The 20,255-nt window shown below is 34.6% G+C and overlaps 1 protein-coding gene across 1 annotated transcript; it reads right to left on the bottom strand.

Annotated features, from left to right (window-relative positions):
- Positions 1-7,037: 7,037 nt before the first annotated feature.
- LOC306661457 (disintegrin and metalloproteinase domain-containing protein 29-like) lies at positions 7,038-9,050 on the bottom strand (the record flags this gene model as incomplete). Its single annotated transcript, XM_079140462.1, has 1 exon — positions 7,038-9,050. One exon carries the CDS (start codon positions 9,048-9,050, stop codon positions 7,038-7,040), a length of 2,013 nt encoding a protein of 670 aa, XP_078996588.1.
- Positions 9,051-20,255: the final 11,205 nt, after the last annotated feature.

Raw genomic sequence — 20,255 nt, 5'->3', positions numbered from 1 at the left:
ACTTTTGGTAGTCTTTCTCTGCAATTTCATCTTCTTAAATACCTGTAGGTTCTATTATTAGGGGGACATTAGATTTTGGCGGGGAGACTTGTTTGTTTCCTCATGTTTTCACAAATCCTAGATTACTTCAGAGATTCCTCTTCCTCTTCCAGTGGGGGTCCTGTGATGAGTAGCTATCTCTTTGCAATGAGTCCTTTGCTCCCAGTGTATTTTAGCTTCAACACACAGGCTCAACATAATCCAAGTGTTCATTTTAACTTCCAATGCCTCTTTGAAATGATATAGTGCTGCAAATAACAGCGGTAGTTTAAAAGTAAACCATACATCAACATAAACTAAAGTGTAATTACTGATGATCTCTACCACTCTATTAACCCAGGAGAAATGCCAGCAAGAAGTAATAAATAATAGGCTGAAAGGGTTACACATGAATAATTGTATACTAAATTGAATTTGAAGATGGGGCAAAAAATATAGAAAGAAAACAAGAGAATAAAAACAAAAGGAACGATGGAAGGAAGAGAATGGGGAAGGGAGGGGGAATGGGTTGAAGTGGAATATAATATATGGTAGGCACTAGGAATTAATTAATTTCAAACAATTAATATGTTAGTTATCATTTAGATTAATCGTTGCTGAAGTTTCCGAAATAAATGGTCTTTTGTGTCTGGTGTTTTAAATTTTAGAATCTGCCAACTGCAAGGACGTCATTATAATGTAAATCTTGCTGAAATCAGTTCTGACCCAAACAGGCCAAACTTGCGAAGTCTGCATGCAGAATTCCTCTACTTCCTGGCCTGACCACCTCTGCTGAAAGGGGTGGGAATAAGCCAATTTTTCTTTCTCAGACTGACTTCCTTACTGTGTCTAGGTGTGAGAATCTGATTCTGTTTGTCCATTGGCCAGCTCCCTCACCAGCTTCTCTGAAGACTGATCTGGCTGGAGTTTCCCCTCCAGGTGCTATGTCTGCAGGGAGGAATTGGGACTGTCTGTCTGATCCTCCTCCCACCAGATCCCTAACCCCTATCCCACATACCACTCAATTTCACCCTTTGTTCTTCTCCCAGCAGGGTTCCAGTGTCTCCTGTAGGGTCAGATTGGGGCTAGATTTGGGCACCACTGGTCCAGAAAAGTAAAAGTGTATAGCCTAAGTGACTGTTTGATCTTGAATATTCAAAAAGCAAGTACCAGGTACAGGAAAAAAAAAAAAAAAAAAAAAAAAATTAGAGGTGAAGAAGGAGATGGAGAAAAATAGTGATATCTGAAAAACAAAGGTGTGCTGCAGGAATTCCAAGTCTGCCTCTAGCTCAGGAAGTTGGATCAATGAGTCCCTTCAGACTGTCAGTACTTTCCCAGCTGCTAAGGAGATTCAAACACTTCTGCTGGGATTATAGCCAGGGACTCCTGGACTTGCTCCCCGGTGGCTTTTCTGAGTTTATTATAGGTTTCAATCCTGGAGAGTTGATTAATATCTGTTTTTTCTTACACTTAGTGGGAAAGTGTCTTTCCTCTTGATGGAGGAGTGCTGCCTTTTCCCCACGGGGCCACAGCACACCCAGGACTGACTGCCACCCTCTGTTGCCTTTAATGTCTTTCTATTCCAAAAACCAATATTTTTTATTTTGTTCTGGACACTAGTTCACTGATTGCCTCCCTGCTTTTCTTGTCTCCTTACCTCAGTTTGCTACTTCTGGGTAAACACAGAACTACCTAAAAAATCCTTGTGCCCATTTACCTTCCCCAACTCTCCTAAGGAAGCTGAGGCCTACACCCTGGATTTCAGGTGGTATGGCCCTAACATCATTCACTGTCAAGTCTCCAACCTTGTCCAGCAGGCCTGGTGATGCCACCTGGCTGATGGGCATGGAGAGGGGGTTCTGCCTATTATTATTCCTTTTCCACATTCCCCTGGGCACCACCGATCTTTTTACTGTCTCCATAATTTTACCTTTTCATATAGATGGAATCGAACATGATGTGGATTGGATTCTTTGACTTTGTAATATGCATTAAATATCTTTGACGTCTTTTTTTCATGCCTTAAAGACCATATATTTTTAGTATTGAGTAGTATTCCATTGTCTTTATGTACCACAGTTCATCTATTCATCTTCAAAATATATCTTGGTTGCTTCCAAGTTTCAGCTACAATGAATAAAGCTTCCACAAATAATGGTGTGCAGCCTATTTGGAGATGAACATTTTCATTTCACCCAGGTGTCGGGTACACCTATAAGTAGTTATTATGGCATTTATTCTATGTGTTATTCTCTGAACTTCTCCCACCTGATTTTTGGTTCACAATATTACTTTGAGAAAATTTGGGGACATTATTGTTTTAAATAGTTCTTGTAATATTTTCTCTGGTTCTTCCCCTGGATTTCCCATTATACATATGTTGCACCTTTTGTTGTCCCACAGTTGTTGGATTCTGTTTTTTTTATTATTATTTTTTTCCTTCAATGTGTTTTTCCTTGCTTTTAAGATTTTGGTACTTTCTATACAGATATCCTCAATCACAGAGCTTCCTTTTTCAGCAGCTTCCTGTCTATCAATAAGCCCATCACTGAATTCTTCATTTCTAACATTTTTGTTTCCAGAACTTCTTGGTTCCTTCTTATAATACATTTCTCTGCATCTGTTACTGTCTCTCTTTTTTTTTAAATTTTTGAATGTGAGATTCTTTTTTATAACTTTATTTTATTCATTTATTTGACATGGTGCTAAGGATTGCACCCAGTGCGTCTCACATGCTTGGCAAGCACCCTACCACTGAGCTACAACCCCAGCCCTAACCATCTGTTCTTGAATGCCATCTACTTTATCCGATAAAGTCCTGAGCCCTGCATTAGTCCGTTTTACATTACTGTAACACAATACCTACAACCGGATAGCCAAAAAGAAAAGAGGCTTATTCAGCTCACAGTTTGGGAAGTTCAAGAGCCCACATCTGACGGTGGTCATCTTACTGGCACAGTTGTGAGTATAGGACTTCACATGAGAAGAGACAAGGATCACTTTTATTTCCTGTCTCCCAGGTATTATAAAGCCCCATTATTTAACGATGGAGGTAACAGCCTGATAATGTTAATCACTTTGAAAGACTCCACCTCTAAACATTAGAGTTAAATTAAGTTTCAGCTCTCTTAATACCTTATAATAGGGATTAAATTTCAACACAGAAACCCTTAGAGGACACACTCAACCTGTATCCAAACCATAGCAATGGAATATTACTCCACCATGAAGAATGACAAAATTATGGCATTCGCAGGCAAATGGATGAAATTGGAGAATATCATGCTAAGTGAGATAAGCCAATCTCAAAAAACTAAAGGACGAATGATCTCGCTGATAAGCGGATGAGGACATATAATGGGGGGTGGGAGAGGTTAGCATTAGTGTTAGGGTTTGGTTTAGGTTTAGGGATAAGGAGGGTGGTAAGAATGGAGGAAGGAAGGACTGTATAGAGGCAAAAGAGAGGTGGGAGGGGTGGGGGGGAATGGAAAAAAAATAACAGAATGAATCAAACAACATTACCCTATGTAAATTTATGATTACACAAATGATATGCCTTGACTCCATGTACAAATAGAGAAACAACATGTATCACATTTGTTTACAATTAAAAAAAAAAGAAATTTCTTATATTTATTTTGTTACTATTATTTTAATTGTTACCCTGGAGATCATAACATTCTTGTGGACTTAATCAGATATGATTAATTTATCATTTACAATACTCTCAGAAACTTAGAACTTTTAAATTCTATTTCATGAATCCAAAGCTTTTTGGTAAGTGGGTTTGATTTTTGTTCTGTAGACATTTCATACTTCACAAGACATTATTGGTATTGTTTTGTTCAGTTAAGTCTGATTCTCTTTGCCCATCTATTTACTCTCATTCCTGTGTAATTCATAACCATGGGCATCTCCACTCCTCTGTCTTTCTGATATTATACTCCTTCTGGCTAAAAAAGTAGCATTGGTATTTATTTGGAGTGCTATCCTAGTTGGATTTGTGTGCCAAAGGAAAGCTTTATTTTCCTTATCTTGAACAAGAACACCACTAACAAACACTAAGTTGGTAGTTGTATTTATGGAATAAAATCGTTGTTGCATAATCTCTTACTTCTGTTATTTTGTAAAAACTAACCACCAGTTTATTATCAACGCTTTTAAAATATGGCTTTCTATGTCTACCTGCTCTTTGGATCTCCAAATGTTCTGCATTTCAACAGTATAAGAATGATATGTCTAGATATGTGTTTCTTTCTGCTTATTTTGCTTAGAATTCACTGAAATTATTAAAATAACAGGATGATATCTTTCCATATTTTTGAGAAACTCACAGCAATCAAATCTTTGAATATTATTTCTACTTAATTTTTTTCTCCTCCTGAACTAGGAGCTCAGTTTTAAAGTGTTAGACTCTGATATGTTTTATATAATATTCAAACTTTCTTATTTTTAAAGATTTTTTCTCCATAATTTCTATGTGTATAAGAATTTTTAACTGATTTTTTTAGTTAACTAACCTACTATACTTCACTTTCAAGGTCATTGATTTATTTTTATAAATATTTGATCTTTTGAATATACATTTGATATTTTGCATAGATTAAAAATTTTTCTGAAATGAAACTACCTTCTTCCACACTGTTTATATTTCTTCCATATCTTCTAAAACACTAATAATAGTAAGTTATTTAATTCATTGTTATGTTTTCCTATATCTGAATCATCCCTAGGTGGTATCTAGCTTCTCTGTCATGACCTCCATTGTTGTTTACTCTTTATTATTGGATATAATTTCTTGCCTCCTGGCAAGTGTTATAATTTTTAATATCTACTATTTTATATAATAGACCCCTAGAAAGTCTTGAATATTACTTTCTACATATAAACTCTCTGTTTGGAAAATAGATTAAGTGATTCATAACTTCAATATAACTAGGAATTGAGACAGATCAGAGAATAGTATCTTTTTAGTGAGATACATGTACTCTCCTAGAGTTTTAATGAAAAGCCCCAATGTCTCTATTTCCTTGGCACTGAAATACAATGGGCAATACAGTTCTGAAGCTTGACATTTCAAAGCTAATTTTCTAGCATGTGAACCATGTGCATCAAAAACTTTGGAGTGACTTATAATGGAAGCAGTACATGTGCTAGAATTAAGCTTTTCTTAGTTCTTTGCTTCCTTAGTCCAGTAGGATTGTAAATGATTCTGCCTTTAGAAGCCTCAACTTGTCTCCCCAGTCACTCACAGAGAACCTAAACTCAGAAAATAAGCTGTGAGAAAAATTAATTTGGATTTGATACCTTTTATTTCTAACCTTTCAAACCAATCTCTTTCAGGTTTTCAGGTTCCTCTTTCTTCAGTAGAGACCCTGTAGCTCGATGGGCCAATTCTGATTTTTGATTTATATCCAGAATCATTAGGATTTCTAGTGAGTAAAAGAAGACCAAAATTCAGATGTTTCCTTCTTTGTTATTTTAAGTTCTCCTATTTTTCATTTCCTCCACAACTGTCTGACTCCTTTACAACATAATTTTTAAAAATGTATTTGCTATTATATAGATTTATCCTAGAGTGATAATTTGTCTGCCAAGCTTCACCGTACCTTACACCTAGATATGAGAGAGCATCTTCTGTGTCTCATTTCATAACTAAAGGAACCCAGAAGTTGACTGACAAGTGTTATTATCATCCTCCTTGTTCTTATTTTAAAGAAAATTATCTATAATTTAGTACTTTAACCACGATGGTGAAAAGCAGTGTTAAAATTCAAAAGTTTGATGCTTAATGACTTCTACTTTCTACATCACACCAGAATTTGTACAGTTAGAGTTGTGCTTTGGTCAGGAAAACAGACTAGGATTCATGATTTTAAAGAGAGAAAAATACATTAAAATGGGTAAAAAGCTATTAAAAGGTAGAAAAATTGCAGACGACACTGGGCTACTATTAACTATATTAGTAGTAACTGCAGAAGGTATAGTTCCTTCATGGGGCTGACTTGCAAAGAAAAAGAAGTTGGGTTTATTTGGACTCAGCAGACTCTAGAACCACCCCATAATGCCTGAAATTTAGAACTCTGGAAAGTAGGTACTGAGAAACTGTTGGTGCTAGAAACTCAGGATATTGGTGGAGGACTCAGAACTATGAGGTGAATACATCTGACAGCTATGCTGATATCTATGAGGCTGTCAGTGAGGTTATTTCTGGTGGTGACTAAGGAGAAAAAATAAAGGTTCAGACTGAAATCAACTATTGTGGCCAGTATACAACCTGTTACAGAAGTAAAACTGACCTCAACAGGAAATGATCAGATACCCAGTTTTAGGATCTCCACCTTGTTACTCCTACTGGAAGAGAGTGTTGGTACAGCAGAAGTCATTTTCCAAAGCAGATATGAAAAGGGGAGAGTTTTAGAATTGAGATGTAATTTTTAAAAATGCACATGACCCATGAGAGATGATTTAATTCAAAGCTTCTGAAAAGGTCAATTTCAGGAAAACTAAACCTTCAAAATGCTTAAAATGATGAAGAGTAGGTAGTACAGTCTAGAAATTACAATTTTAATAGATAATAACTATGATTCTGAAAGAGAATGTATCCCAGAGTTTTCCCAAGACATATGTTAATATTTATGTTGTCAGAACACTAAACTTCAGTTCCTGAGAAATTTTATTAGCATTCAGATACATTTCTTGAAATCACCACTGATTTTTTTTCCCAGATTTTTTTCTTTCACATATTTATTGACAGTTAACATTTTGTAACATTTTCCAACACTTTATTATTCTTCCTGATATTGAGTTTGAACATTTCGTAAATTCTTTTCAATTTGAATCTCAACATACGTTTTTCTTCCTGTTGTTGAGTTTGAATATTTCGTTGTTTCTTAAAAGCGTTTTTTTTTCTTTTTTTTCTTCTATATTTTTGTATGTAATAAAAACACAAAGTAAAACATAAGAAAAAGTTGTAAGAGAATAATGTACCATTTTGACTCGAGAAAATGTTTTCTCTCCTATCTCTTAGGGGGTGGGCCACTATCAACACTGCCTCCACTACCCTCTTCTTTGCAGTCAGGTGGAGCCCAGTTATCATGGCAATGGCAGTGATGTTTACTATTGCAAATACCCCTCATGTTACAGGTCTTCAGGGAGCAATCACTTTTTAAATGAGACAAAGGGACACACTTTCTATGCAAGCAGATACGTTCTGGACCACATTCTGTGCCATCTTTCACTTCACCAATATCAGGTGTGGACATCCCCAAATGATAGTCCGTTCCCCAACAGGTGATGCCATTGAACTGAGTCCTGTGCACACTATAATGCTCTTCTAAAGAGGGAATTATCGTCACATTCTCACACTGAAGTCTCCCACACAGGATGTCTGGAATGTTACATTCTATGTACGTAGAGTGACGTGTACCACAGTGACCAAAGCGGTCACCTTGAGTATTCATTTTCTTATAGCAATTCAAATTTGCATTTTTTGCTGTATGGCCAAAAATATCCCTACACTGTTTATTGCGGTCATTGCATCTTTTATCATAGCAGTAGGCCCTATCATTACAGGGATTTCCGTCTTGAATATATACATCCTCTGGACACTTATGGGAAGTCCCATTGCACCACTCTGGAAGATCACATTCATTGATCCGTTGTCTACACACTTTACCTGCAGGCAAGAACTTGCAGTCTTTGCAACAAAGTCCAAAAGCACAAGTAGACCCCTTACTCAGAGTACAGTTTGAGAGACAGCAGGCATCATTTGCACAATGTTGTAAAGGTCCACAGTCACACTCTTCTTCTTCTTCAACCACACCATTCCCACAGCGCTTTGACAAAAAGATATCTTTTGTCAGAACATAGTTGTGGGCACATTTTTTGTTTTGTATAGTCATTTTCCAAAAATCAGAATAACTGCAGTTGCTGAATTTTGTTGCAAAATTCTGATCTGGACTCATTATACATGACTTTTTTCCACATTCACATATATCAGCATCATGAAACATACCTAAAAGATGACCTAACTCATGGGCTGCATTGATTGCAAACTCATTCAAGGATTTGTTTAGATGAGTAGCAATTCCACAGTTGTATCTCTTTGTACATATACCATGCATGTAGGCTGTACCAGGTTGTCCACCCAATCTTGAATTGATGTAAAGGTGCACAACATCATGTGACAGGTGAGGAGAAAGGCTTTTTGCCTTCCATTGACTAAATGCTGACAGAGATTTGTGTATGTCATCTACTACAATATAGTTTACTTCAGTCCAGACCTCAATACCAAACAATAACACTTTAACATCTATAGCGTCATAAATGGAATCCACTACATTTATAGTAATAAATATTTGCTCCTGTATCTTGGAGATATTGCTTTGAAAATGAAGGTAGAGAGTATGATCCACTACCACTGCCAATCTAACATACCACACATCAGTCCACCATCTCACATAAGAACTCTGTTTCAGAGGGAAATTATGAATCTCTTGAAAGTCTACTTGGCATGCTAATTCATCTAGAATAAAGCCAGAACTCCTTGTTAGGGATTTTTTCTCCTCATTGTCCATCTTATATACCAGATGTTCAAATGTAGTAGAAAACTCCTTGGGCATGATTTCATAAGCAATTTTGTTTATCTCTAACATTCCTTGAAAACCTCCAGAACAATCACTGAGGGCAACCAGGGATTCTGGATCCCCCTCCACATAACCATGATAATAGCAGTCATTCTGGAAAAACGGTTGATCCTCAAACAGAGCACCTTGGTCTGTATAGGTGAACACTGGTAGGTGTTTAGACAGAAAATGTTTCTTGGCCTTCATGTGGACAATGTGTCTCTGGTTCCCAAAAGGCAGGCTATAAGAGAGCCAACCTGGACGCTTCAATCCTTTAGCAGTGCCAGTTATCTTCAATGGAATGACCACCTCTGGGGGGCTCTGATATCGGGGGTGCTCAGCCTGGGTGAATCCAGGATAGAACTGAAATACTCCAAGGCAATGTAGCAAGAAAAATATCTTCATATTTGACGAGGCTTAAATTCCCAGGGATTATGAAATCACTATTACAGAGTTATCGGTCCTAATGAGATGAAGACAAGATTGAATTCGCAGCTGGTGTGCTCCTTCATCTGAAATGGTCATTACACTATGTTGGTCATCAAGAAGTTGGCAGCTGTCAGGGTTGAATCATCACAACCTCAGCACTGTAAATAAAACAAACAAACAAAACAAAACGGTGAGTGGGAATGAGAATTAGAGGTGAATTAGAGGGAAAAAAGTAGGGCAAAAGTGTAGGAAAAAAGAAAAGGGATAAAAGTGATGTGGATGATGAACAAATATCAATTCATTATACTATTCTCGAGATACATGAATGTGTCAATAATCTCACAATAATTAGTTAAAATCTAAGAGTCTCAAGTAGAAGATGATCACACATCTTGAATTGCTTGAAGGGATCCAGTTTACATGTGTTCCATTAACGTAAGCATGAATAGGTCTTTTTTTTTTTAAATTTAAGTGATTTTTGATAGCATTACTTAAGGGACACATTTTTGAAAGTCACTCTGATGGCATCTTTAAATATTTTTCTATGGTACTATTTAAAGCAATTAGGAATACTGTAATAGAATACCATGTACTCAGTGGCTTAAAGAACACAAATTTATTTCTCACTATTCTCAAGGCTGACAAGCCCAAGATCAAGACACTGGCAGATAGTGTCTAGCAAGTACCCTGCTTCCTGGTTTTCAGAATGCCCTCTTTTTATGGTACCTTACATGCACCAGAGCAGGGAGCAATAGAGAACATTCTTCTGTCTGTTCTTATAAAGGTTCTAATACCATCCATGGGGACTCCAGCTTCCTGATCTAATTACCTACAAAAATCTCCACCTGCTAATATCATTACATTGGTGGTTGGGATATAATGATGAATTTGGGGATGCACAAAATCTTAGTCTACAGCATTCAGGTTCAGATGACCAAAGTCATGTTCTTCTTTATGTACGATATATTTATTATATCTCAACAACCCCAAAGTATTTTGTGTGAAATAGTTTATTTTTAATTTTTTTCCATATTTTTATTGGTACATTATAGTCGTATTATGGTAGAATTCATTGTTACATAGTTGTGCATGCACAAAATATAGCAATATAATTCAGATATTGTTCCTAGCATGTCTTTGTTGTTGTCATTTAAAAAGTTATTTGTTAAACTGACATACAAGGTACAATATATTGTCCAAATTCATTTAATGATTTTGGTAAATATTCATAATTCTTCTCTAAACTGGAAAATTAAAAATATGTAGTTATTATCAATTGTGTTTAGAATTTAAATACTGAGCTAGTTTTGTCCTAGAGATAAAGACATGAAGAAACCTTCTTCAGGCCCTGTGGTTCAGATTTCTTAGCGCTATGATGCATATGCTTGCAAATCTAAGGTTCCTCTCTATTGTCTTACCTCTCACACCTTTCTGTCCCACTATGTTCTCTCATTGGATTTTTATCTTTCTGTCCCTTCAATTTTCATTTTTCCAATTTAGTTATACCCCCACTTAATGACTCCAAAAGTTTTAACCTATTCCAAAATCGATACTAAAATCTAATGCCAAGAATCTCATCTAAATATCATATAAATCACCTAAGAATGAGATTTAAGACAATTCACCCTGAGGTAAAATTAATTCCTATTGTAAGCCTGTGAAATCAAACAAGTTGTGTGCTTCCAAAATATAATGGTAGGTTAGGTACTGGATACACTTTCCCTTTTTGAAAGGGAGTAACAGAAATGAAGTTAGTGGTGATTTAACCCGTGGAAGCCCAACACCTAGCACATCAAACTGCATGTGATCTTAAGGGTTGAAAAAAATTCTCTTTTGGCTCAATTTTTTGCTTTCTAGACCCACTGGGTAACACCATCACTCCAAGGCTCACTGAGGTACCATCTCCTCTTTTATCCTGTTTCTTCATGTCTATTTCCTTTAGTCTCAGCTGATAGTGTTTCCAGTCGTAAAATTCCATCTCTACTCCTGGGTTTTGTTGAGATACAGGATAAAGTCTGATGTTCCCACTTATACTCATTTTCCTTACCAAGTTGTGTATGCGCTATATCCTTAGTGTCCACTTCTGAACACACTTTCTCCATTATTTATTGGTTTATGTTAACATGGATGAGAACTTTTCAAATCTTTAAGTTCTGGGTTCTTTTTACATAACAATTCCCTTTCATTTTTTTCCTTTGCATTTTAATATAAGCTGTCAGAAAGAATCGACCACTCCTTCAATATTTTTCTTAGAACTCTCCTCATCTAAATATACAGTTTTATCACTTGCTAGTAACACCTCGCACAAAACGCTAGAACATAAAACATTTCTTCCAAATTCTCTCCTAATTTATATAAAAGATGGTCTTTTCTCCAGTTCTCAATAGCATTTCCTATGTCCATCTGAAACTTCATCACAATGTTTTTTACCATCTGTATTCCTACCAATGTTTGCTCATGATTACTGATATGCAGTTGTCCATTGATATCCATTGGGGTTCATTTTATGACCCTCCAAATCCATAAATGCTTAAGCTTCTTATATAAAGTGGCATATTCTAATATAAACTATGCACATTTTCCTGCATACATTAAATCATCTCTAGATTTCTTATAATACCTATCCAGTACAAGGTAAATTCTGTGTAAATAGTTCTTGTGCTATATTTCATAAGGAACAATGACAAGAAAAAAAGGTCTGTATGAGTTCGGCATTGACACAAATTTTTTAAACACTTTTGATACATGGGTGTTTGAATTCACTGACATGTATCTCACAGATACAGAAGACTCACTCTTTTCTCTAAGGAGTCTTTCTCTATAGACTTCCCTTTGTTCTTTTAACTCTAAACAGAATTGTCTTTAAAATTCTCTTCATAAAAAGCAATCATGAAATTCACTTGGAAAAAAAAGAGAACAGTCAAAGCAATCCTTAGCAAGAAAAGTGAAGCAGGAGGCATCACACTACCAGACCTTAAACTATACTACAGAGCAACAGTAACAAAAATGGCATGGTATTGGTACCAAAACAGACATGTAGGCCAATGGTACAGAATAGAAAACATAAAGACAAACCCACATAAATAGAGGTATCTCATACTAGACAAAGGCACCAAAAACATTCATGGGAGAAAAGATAGCCTATTCAACAAATGGTCCTAGGAACACTGGAAAACTACATGTAATGAAAAGAAATTAAATCCCTATTCTCTCACCCTGCATGAAACTCACCCCAAAGTAGATCAAAGACATAGGTACTAGAAAGAGACCTGTACCTACTAGAAGAAAAAGTAGACCCCAATCTTCACCATGTTGACTTAGGAGCTGAATTTCTTACAAGACTCCTAAAGCACCAGAAGTAAAATCAAGAATCAATAAACGGGATGGATTCAAACTAAAACGTTTCTTCTCAGTAAAGGAAACAATAACATGAAGAAAGAGTCTACAAAATGGGAGAAAATCTTTACCACATCCAAATCAGATAGAACATTAATCCCCAGGATATATAAAGAACTTACAAAACTTAATGCCAAAAAAACAAATAATACAATCAATAAATAGACTAAGGAACTGATCAGATAGAAGAAATACAAATGATCAGTAAATATATGAAAAAATGTTCAACATCTCTAGCAATTAGAGAAATGCAAATCAAAACTACTCTAAGATTTCATCTCACCCCAGTTGGAATGGCAATTATCAAGACTACAAGCAACAATAAATGTTGGTGAGGATGTGGGGGAAAAGGTACACTCATACATTGCTGGTGGAATTACAAATTGGTGCAACCATTATGGAAAGCGGTATGGAGATTCCTCAGAAAACTTGGAATGGAACCACCACTAGATCCAGCTATCCCACTCCTCAGTTTATACCAAAGGACTTAAAATTAGCATTGATGTGACACAGCCACATCAATGTTTACAGCAGCTCAGCTCACAATAGCTAAACTATAGAACCAACCAAGGTGCCCTTCAACAGATGAATGGATAAAGAAAATGTGATATATATATATATATATATATATATATATATATATATATACATTTGATGGAATATTACTCAGCCTTAAAGAAAAACAAAATTATGGCATTTGCCAGTAAATAGATGGAGCTGGAGAATATCATGCTAAGCAAAATAAGCCAATTCCAGAAAAAACAAAGGTTGAATGTTTTCTCTGATATGCAGATGCTAATTCATAGTAAGGAGTGGGGTTAGGGAAGAATAGAGTCACTTTAGGTACAGGGGAGTGAAGGGAGGGGAGGGGCGTATGGGGTTGGGAAAGTTATTAGAATGAATGAGAGATTATTACCCTATGTACATATATAACTACATGATTGGTGGGAGTCTATATCATGTACAACCAGAAGAATGAGAAATTATATTTTATCTATGATATATTAAAGTACATTCTACTGCCATGTATAACTAATTATAATAAATAAAAACCATGCAAAACACTTAATAATGTATGCCACAGTAAAAAAAAAAAAAAAAATTCTTCATAGATCAGTAGAGGAAAGGGACCAGGAGGTGAGAGGCAGAAAAGGAGGCATGAGGGCTGGGCAGTGATATTAGCCAAATTATATTGTTATATTGTGTGCATGTACAAATATCTAACAAATTCCATTATTGTGTATGACTATAAAGCAACAATTAAATGTGGGGAAAAAACAGTAGATGAGAACAAAACAAAAATATATGACAAGTGCAATATCAGCTGTTTTAGCATGCACATGAAAATTTTCCTAGCCTCTACCCATCACTCAGTTCTCAATCTACTTCAACATTTTTCAGTGTTTGTTAGATAAGTACCCAGCTACGTGTACCTATTTGTATGTTAGTCAATCAGTCAGTTAAGATGCAATGGAGTAGATAACTAAACAACAGCATCTCTCAGTTGTTTCTCATGGTTCTGAAGGCCTGGAAGTTCAAGGTCATGGTACAGGCAGATTCATTTAACACAAAGAATAAACTAATTCAATAAAGTTGAAGGATACAAAATCAACATGTAACATAAAAATATCAGTTACGCTTTTATATACTCACATTGGAATACCTGAAAAATAAATACAAAAAACCAGTTCCAGTTGCAACACTAACAGTAATAAATTCTTAGAAACAAACAAAGGAGGTAAAGACTTTTACCCTGAAAAGTACAAAACATTAATGAAATAGACTAAAGAACACACAGACAAATGGAAAGACTCTTGTGCTCATTAACTGGAATACAAAATATAATTAAAAAGTTCATTCAACCATAGCACCAAAAACACAGTGCAATCCACCAAAATTCCAATAGTGTTTTTATATAAATAGAAAAAAAATTTCTGAAATTCATATGAAATCACAAAAAACCTTGAATAGACAAATTCATCGTACTCAAATCAATGTTGAGAATGAAAAACAAATGTGGAGATGACTAGACATGTTGGCACATGCCTGTAATCCCAGCTATTCAGGAGGCTGAAGCAGGGGATTGCAAGTTTGAGGCCAGCCTTGGTGATTTAGAAATAACTTTTCTTAAAATAAAAGGGGATGTAGCTTGGGGGTAGAGAACTCCTGGGTTTGATTCCAAATATAAAGACAAACAAATTTAAAAATCTGGAAACACCACACTTCCTGATTTTAATATATATTGCAACCCTAAAGATTCCTCCAGAAGACTTCTAGAGCTGATAAATTCTAGCAAAACAGAAGGACTGAAAAAGCAACACCTTAACAATAAACAAATCTGCTGGAGAAAGAAATCTGGGAAACAAATCCAAACTAAATATACACTTATCATTCACTCTAGCTATCCTATTCATTAGTATTTACCCAAATGAGTTGAAAACTTGTATCCACAGAAATACCTGTCCCACTTGTGTATGCCACACTTATTCATAATTACTAAAACTAAGAGGCAGCAAAGATGTCCCCCTAGTAAGGGGATGAAATAAACTGGATTTTCCAGACAATAAAATATTCTTCAGTTCTATAAAGAAAAGAACAATCAAACCATGAAAATACAGAGAGAAATCTAAATACATATTATTAAATGACAGAAATCAATCTGAAAGGCTATATACTCTATGATTCAAGTTACCTAAGGTTCTGAAGAAGGCAATATCATGAGTAATACAAAATGATGAGCGGATGCTAGGGGTGTAAGGGTAGGGTAGGATGAATACGCAGGCACAGGAAATTTTTAATAAGGTGACACTATTCTGGATGATACTGTAATGGTGAATATGTGTAACTATACATTAATCAAAACTCATAGAATGAATGACATCAAGAGTAACCCTAATGTAAACTGTGTTGGTTGAGAAAAATGTTGATATAGGTTAATTGAAACAAATATAACACTGGGAGAGTAATTTTAGAGTGAGATGCTGTTCAATATGAAAGGAGGGACTGGAAGAATTCTTCATACTCTTCCCACAATCTTGCTGTGAACCAATAACTGCTCTAAAAAAATAACATATTTTACAAAAAAAGAAGATGACAGGGAGAAAAAAGAGAACTAAAAAAAAATTCAGTGCTGCCTTTTAAGTATTAACATTAATGCCAGTAGGGTGTGATGAGATAGATACACACACATAGAGCAATCATTAAGTAATATATGCAAAGTGACTAACTCAAACTGATATGAGTGAATTAAAGTGGAATCCAAAAATGTGAGCGACTTATTCAAAGCAAGACAAAAAATAATATTGTCTGTTAACCACTGATAATACTAAATGCTTACCTTAAAATGAAAAAAAAAAAAAAAATCAAAACAATAATCTAAATTCCCAACTAAGGAAACTAGGAAAAAACCTGGAAAATGCAGGCAAATCAATGGAAGGAAAGAATAGAGTAAGACACAGAAAGAAATGAAACTAAACAGGAAAAACAATAAATAAAGTGAAAAAATGAAAATAATAGAATGAACAAACTTGTCAGAGTGACAAAAGTAATGAAAACAGAAGAAAACAATTCCCAAAGGCTGGCAAGTTATAGAGGAATAGCAAACAATATCCATTATGAATTAAGACACAATTCTCAATAAAATACTAGGAAGTCAAATCCAACCATGCCTAACAGGAATTGAATGCCACTCCCCATACCCAAGTGAGATTTATCTGAGTTATGCAAGCTTGAATTGATATTTGAAAATCAATCAATATAATCAACCATGTCAATATAAGCTAAAGAAGAATGATATGATGGTATCAGTTGACACAGAAATAGCATTTGACAAAATTCAACATCTAATAATAACAGTTCTTAGGAAATTAGAAATAGATGGTAACTTCTTCAGCCTCATAAAGATAATTCAACACGCAAACACAAAACCTACATACAACATCATATGAATGATGAATTTTCCTCTAAAATTAGGAAAGTGGCAGAATGCCCTTTCTGGCACTGTTATTGAATATCGTGCCAAAATTTTCCATGAAAATGAGACAAGAAAAAGAAATAAAAAGCATACATATTGGAATGAAAGAAGTAAAACCATGTATTTTTGCTGCTGTCAAATTAGTTTACATGTAAAAACCTCAAATTATAAGACAAGAAACAAAGTGCATACAAAGTACAGGGAAGTATCAACAGAAAAAAAAAATGAATATTTCTACAAAACAACAATAAATATGGGAATCCTAAGTAAAGCAAAATACCAATAATAACTTCCTAAGAAAATTAATTAGGTAGCTATAAACTTCACTAATAACGTGTTGAATTTGGAGGCTAAAAATTCCAAAATGGTGGTGAAAGAAGAAAAGAAGATCTAAGTAAATGGAGATACATCATGTTCATGAATTGGAAAACTGAACATATTAAATTTGTCAATTCTTTGAAAATTGATCTGTAGGTATACTGCATTTTTATTCATTTATTTTTATTACTGCATTTTAACTATATAGAATAATGGTTTCATTGTAGCCTATTTGTGCATGCATGTAATTTCTATGAAGAGCAATGACTTTGTAAATATAGACAAGTGTGACAAAGTTTATTAGAAAAGGAGATAAAATGGCCAAAAATTGTTTTTGAAAAAGAATCCAGTGGAGGATTAACTCTTCCCCAGATTAAAACCCACTAGACTGGTCCTAGTACAGTCATAAAAAAACAATAAGAAGAACATATTGGAGGATCCCAAAATATACTCACATGAATGCTTTAAATTAAATTACAACCAAGTGAAAAAAGCAATTCAATTAAAGGGTGATAGAATTTCCATAATGGTGCTGAAACAACTGAACATACATAAGTAAATACAATAAACCTCAACCTGAACATCTTATGTTAAATAAAATTGTCTTGAAGTTGGTCAAATACTTAAATTTTAAGTGCAATATTTAAACGTTTTTAGAACAAAAATGGGCTAAAATCTATGGAGTTTAGGACGAGGCACAGATTTATTTAGACTTGACAACCAAAGCATACTATGATAAAGGAAAAGCTCATAGCAGAAAATCAAAAAAAGTTAAAAATTAAAATTTTTCCTTTGCAAAGTTCCATTTAAGAGGATAAAAGATGAGTTACACACTGGAAGACAATATTTTCAAAACACACATCTAATTAAAATATTTACAGTAATAACATAAAAGAAACTATCAAAAGTGACCATAAGTAAAGCAAACAATACAATTAGAATGTAATCAAAATACTTAAACATCATCATCATTGAAGAGGATGCACACATAGCTAATAAGAACATTAAAAAAAATTAACATTGTTATCCATTGGGGAAATTAGAATTTAAGTTAACATATCAGTATTGACCTGGAAGAAAATAAGAAATTTTTCTGAAATATTTTTTTTCTGATTCCTGGAATTCTCCTTTCATGAGATGCAACAATAATCAAGCTTCAATTCCCATTTTTTTTTTTTTTTACAAAGATCCCCTTACCTTCCAATTCTATTGAAACCCTCTTCTCAACAGCTTGAAAGTCATGTGGCCTACACGTCTCTCATTCTCAGAATCTCCTTATGCAATACGATCCAGACTAAAGGTAGATGGCTTAAATCCTCAAAGATAATTACAAATCACACACCAGGAATTATCTGATTATACTGTTTTGGACTTTATTTTTTACTCTTTCATCATCAATACAGCACAAATCTGAACTTATTTTCTTCATCTGAACTCATTCTTCAAATGCAGAGACCTCAAATGATTTGACTTTTTAACTTGTCCCTGTTTATCTCCATAACCTGATGGCTTTTCTTGTAATCCCTAGATAACCTATATCCAGTTTCCATCAGTTCTCAAATCATCCACTGTCTTCCATTGATTCCATCCAAACTGGATTTATGCTGTGACCTGCTTTCCCCTCTTCTACAATAAAGTGGCCAACACTGTTGGGAAACAACAACAAATACACAAGACAACATGGTTAGGGGATGCTAGCCATTGGGTGGAACATACTCAGAGTTAAGGTTAGATATCCTGACCCCAAATAAAGGGTGAATTCAAGAACAGATATTTCAAACTCTACTACCTTCTTAATGCAATTTTTTGTCCTTTTGCAAAATACCTTCATAACTCTATTCCTTCACTTCCAAAGATCTACATTCCTTTTAATATTGTTGACTTTGAATTTCATTTATATTACCTAACCAATAATCTTTTATTTAACCCACTTTATAAGGATATTGACACTCATCTTAATAATGGCTGTATCGTGTCATATTACTGTGGAGAAATATATTTAAGTTAAATATTGTCCTAATTGTTAGAAATGACAAGTGAGCTGAATTACTTGGGAACATTCTCAGTACTAATGGGAAGCTATCTTATTTCAGAAAATTCCAAGAACCAACATGAACACCACCATCACCAAACTCTTCCTAGGCAAACATGTCCAACTTATGAGTAATATGAGTAATACATCTTCATTTTCTAATTTTGGAATTTCCTGCGTTTTTCCTTGATGTATTTGTGTATTTGTGTGTGTGGTTTTTGTTTGTTTTATTACTATGTGGTTTTCTGTGAAGGAAATGGATAATTAAATAAATACATTGTGATATTGAAAATGAACTGAAGCTATATAGATCTTTATCAGAATCTTTTCATTAACTCAGCATTGGATAAATGTAATAAGAAGAGACCAGACCCTAAAATATATCAGAGTCAGACTTACCTGGCACACTACATTATTTTGGGGAATCTAGAACCCATAATATCAAAGCAACATCACATTGTTATGAATAAGGCAGACTGATGTCAATAAAAACCAAGTTTTTTGATAATACATCTTTAAAATACAATAATATTCTTCTCTTTGACCAATTCTTCCTTCTCTCTAAAGCTCTTTCAAGAATATGTAAGTCTGTGACCCAATTTCCAAATGCCCTTTCACTCCAAGATTCAATCTTATATAAATTGGAAAGTACAACAGGTTGAAAAGTCAACTTAGTTGATATCAAACAATGCATAAAAGATGAGAAAATATGTACTTCAAACAGAATCTGCACACTTGGGAATAAAAATTTCTGGTGTGTAAGTGTGTGTGGCTGTGTTAACATTCATGCATAAATAGTGTCCCTCTCCTTAATAAACTCCTAAATGACTTACCAGTTTCCATTATCCTTTCTACCTGTGACTTTAAGACATTGATAGTCTGTACTGCCTGTTTTCAAGAATTAAGGTTTTTATTTGAGACTCTGCATGGCAAAGAGAAACATAAATTTCTTCCTCTTTGTCCCTCAATTTCTTAAGTTCTAAATTTAGCTGCTTAGCAACAAGAATTCTCTATTCTACAGATCATGACAATGAACTTGCACATGCATTCTAGTTTGACCTCACTACCTCAGTACAACTTTATTTTTTAATTGTATTTAACATAAATCAGACCAACTTCTTCTAGAAACTCCCTATATATTTTATGTCAACTTCAGTGCTTTTGCTCATGTTTTTCTCCTGCTTTCAGATAATTTTCTCATTCAGCCTTATTGTAGAACATTTCAAGTACTTGAAGGTCTAGAAAAAGTCCACCACCATTACAAACTCTAGAATCCTGCCATCAATGTCTATCTGAATGTCAAAAGACAACTTCTATTGTCTGCACATTAATTTGTTTTCTAATATAGGGAAAATAGTCTAGGGAATGTGATCAGCCAATCGAGACAAAGCATTTAGAAGAAGAGAGGGGGTAATGGAAAATATAACCAATGCAGGATCAAATTCAATAACTATCTTAAATA

Source organism: Sciurus vulgaris, assembly GCF_902686455.1.
Source record: "Sciurus vulgaris genome assembly, chromosome: 5".
NCBI classification, from domain to species: Eukaryota; Metazoa; Chordata; class Mammalia; order Rodentia; family Sciuridae; genus Sciurus; species Sciurus vulgaris.
Note: the sequence above shows the minus strand (reverse complement) of the source record. Positions and strands in the feature narration are given on the sequence as shown.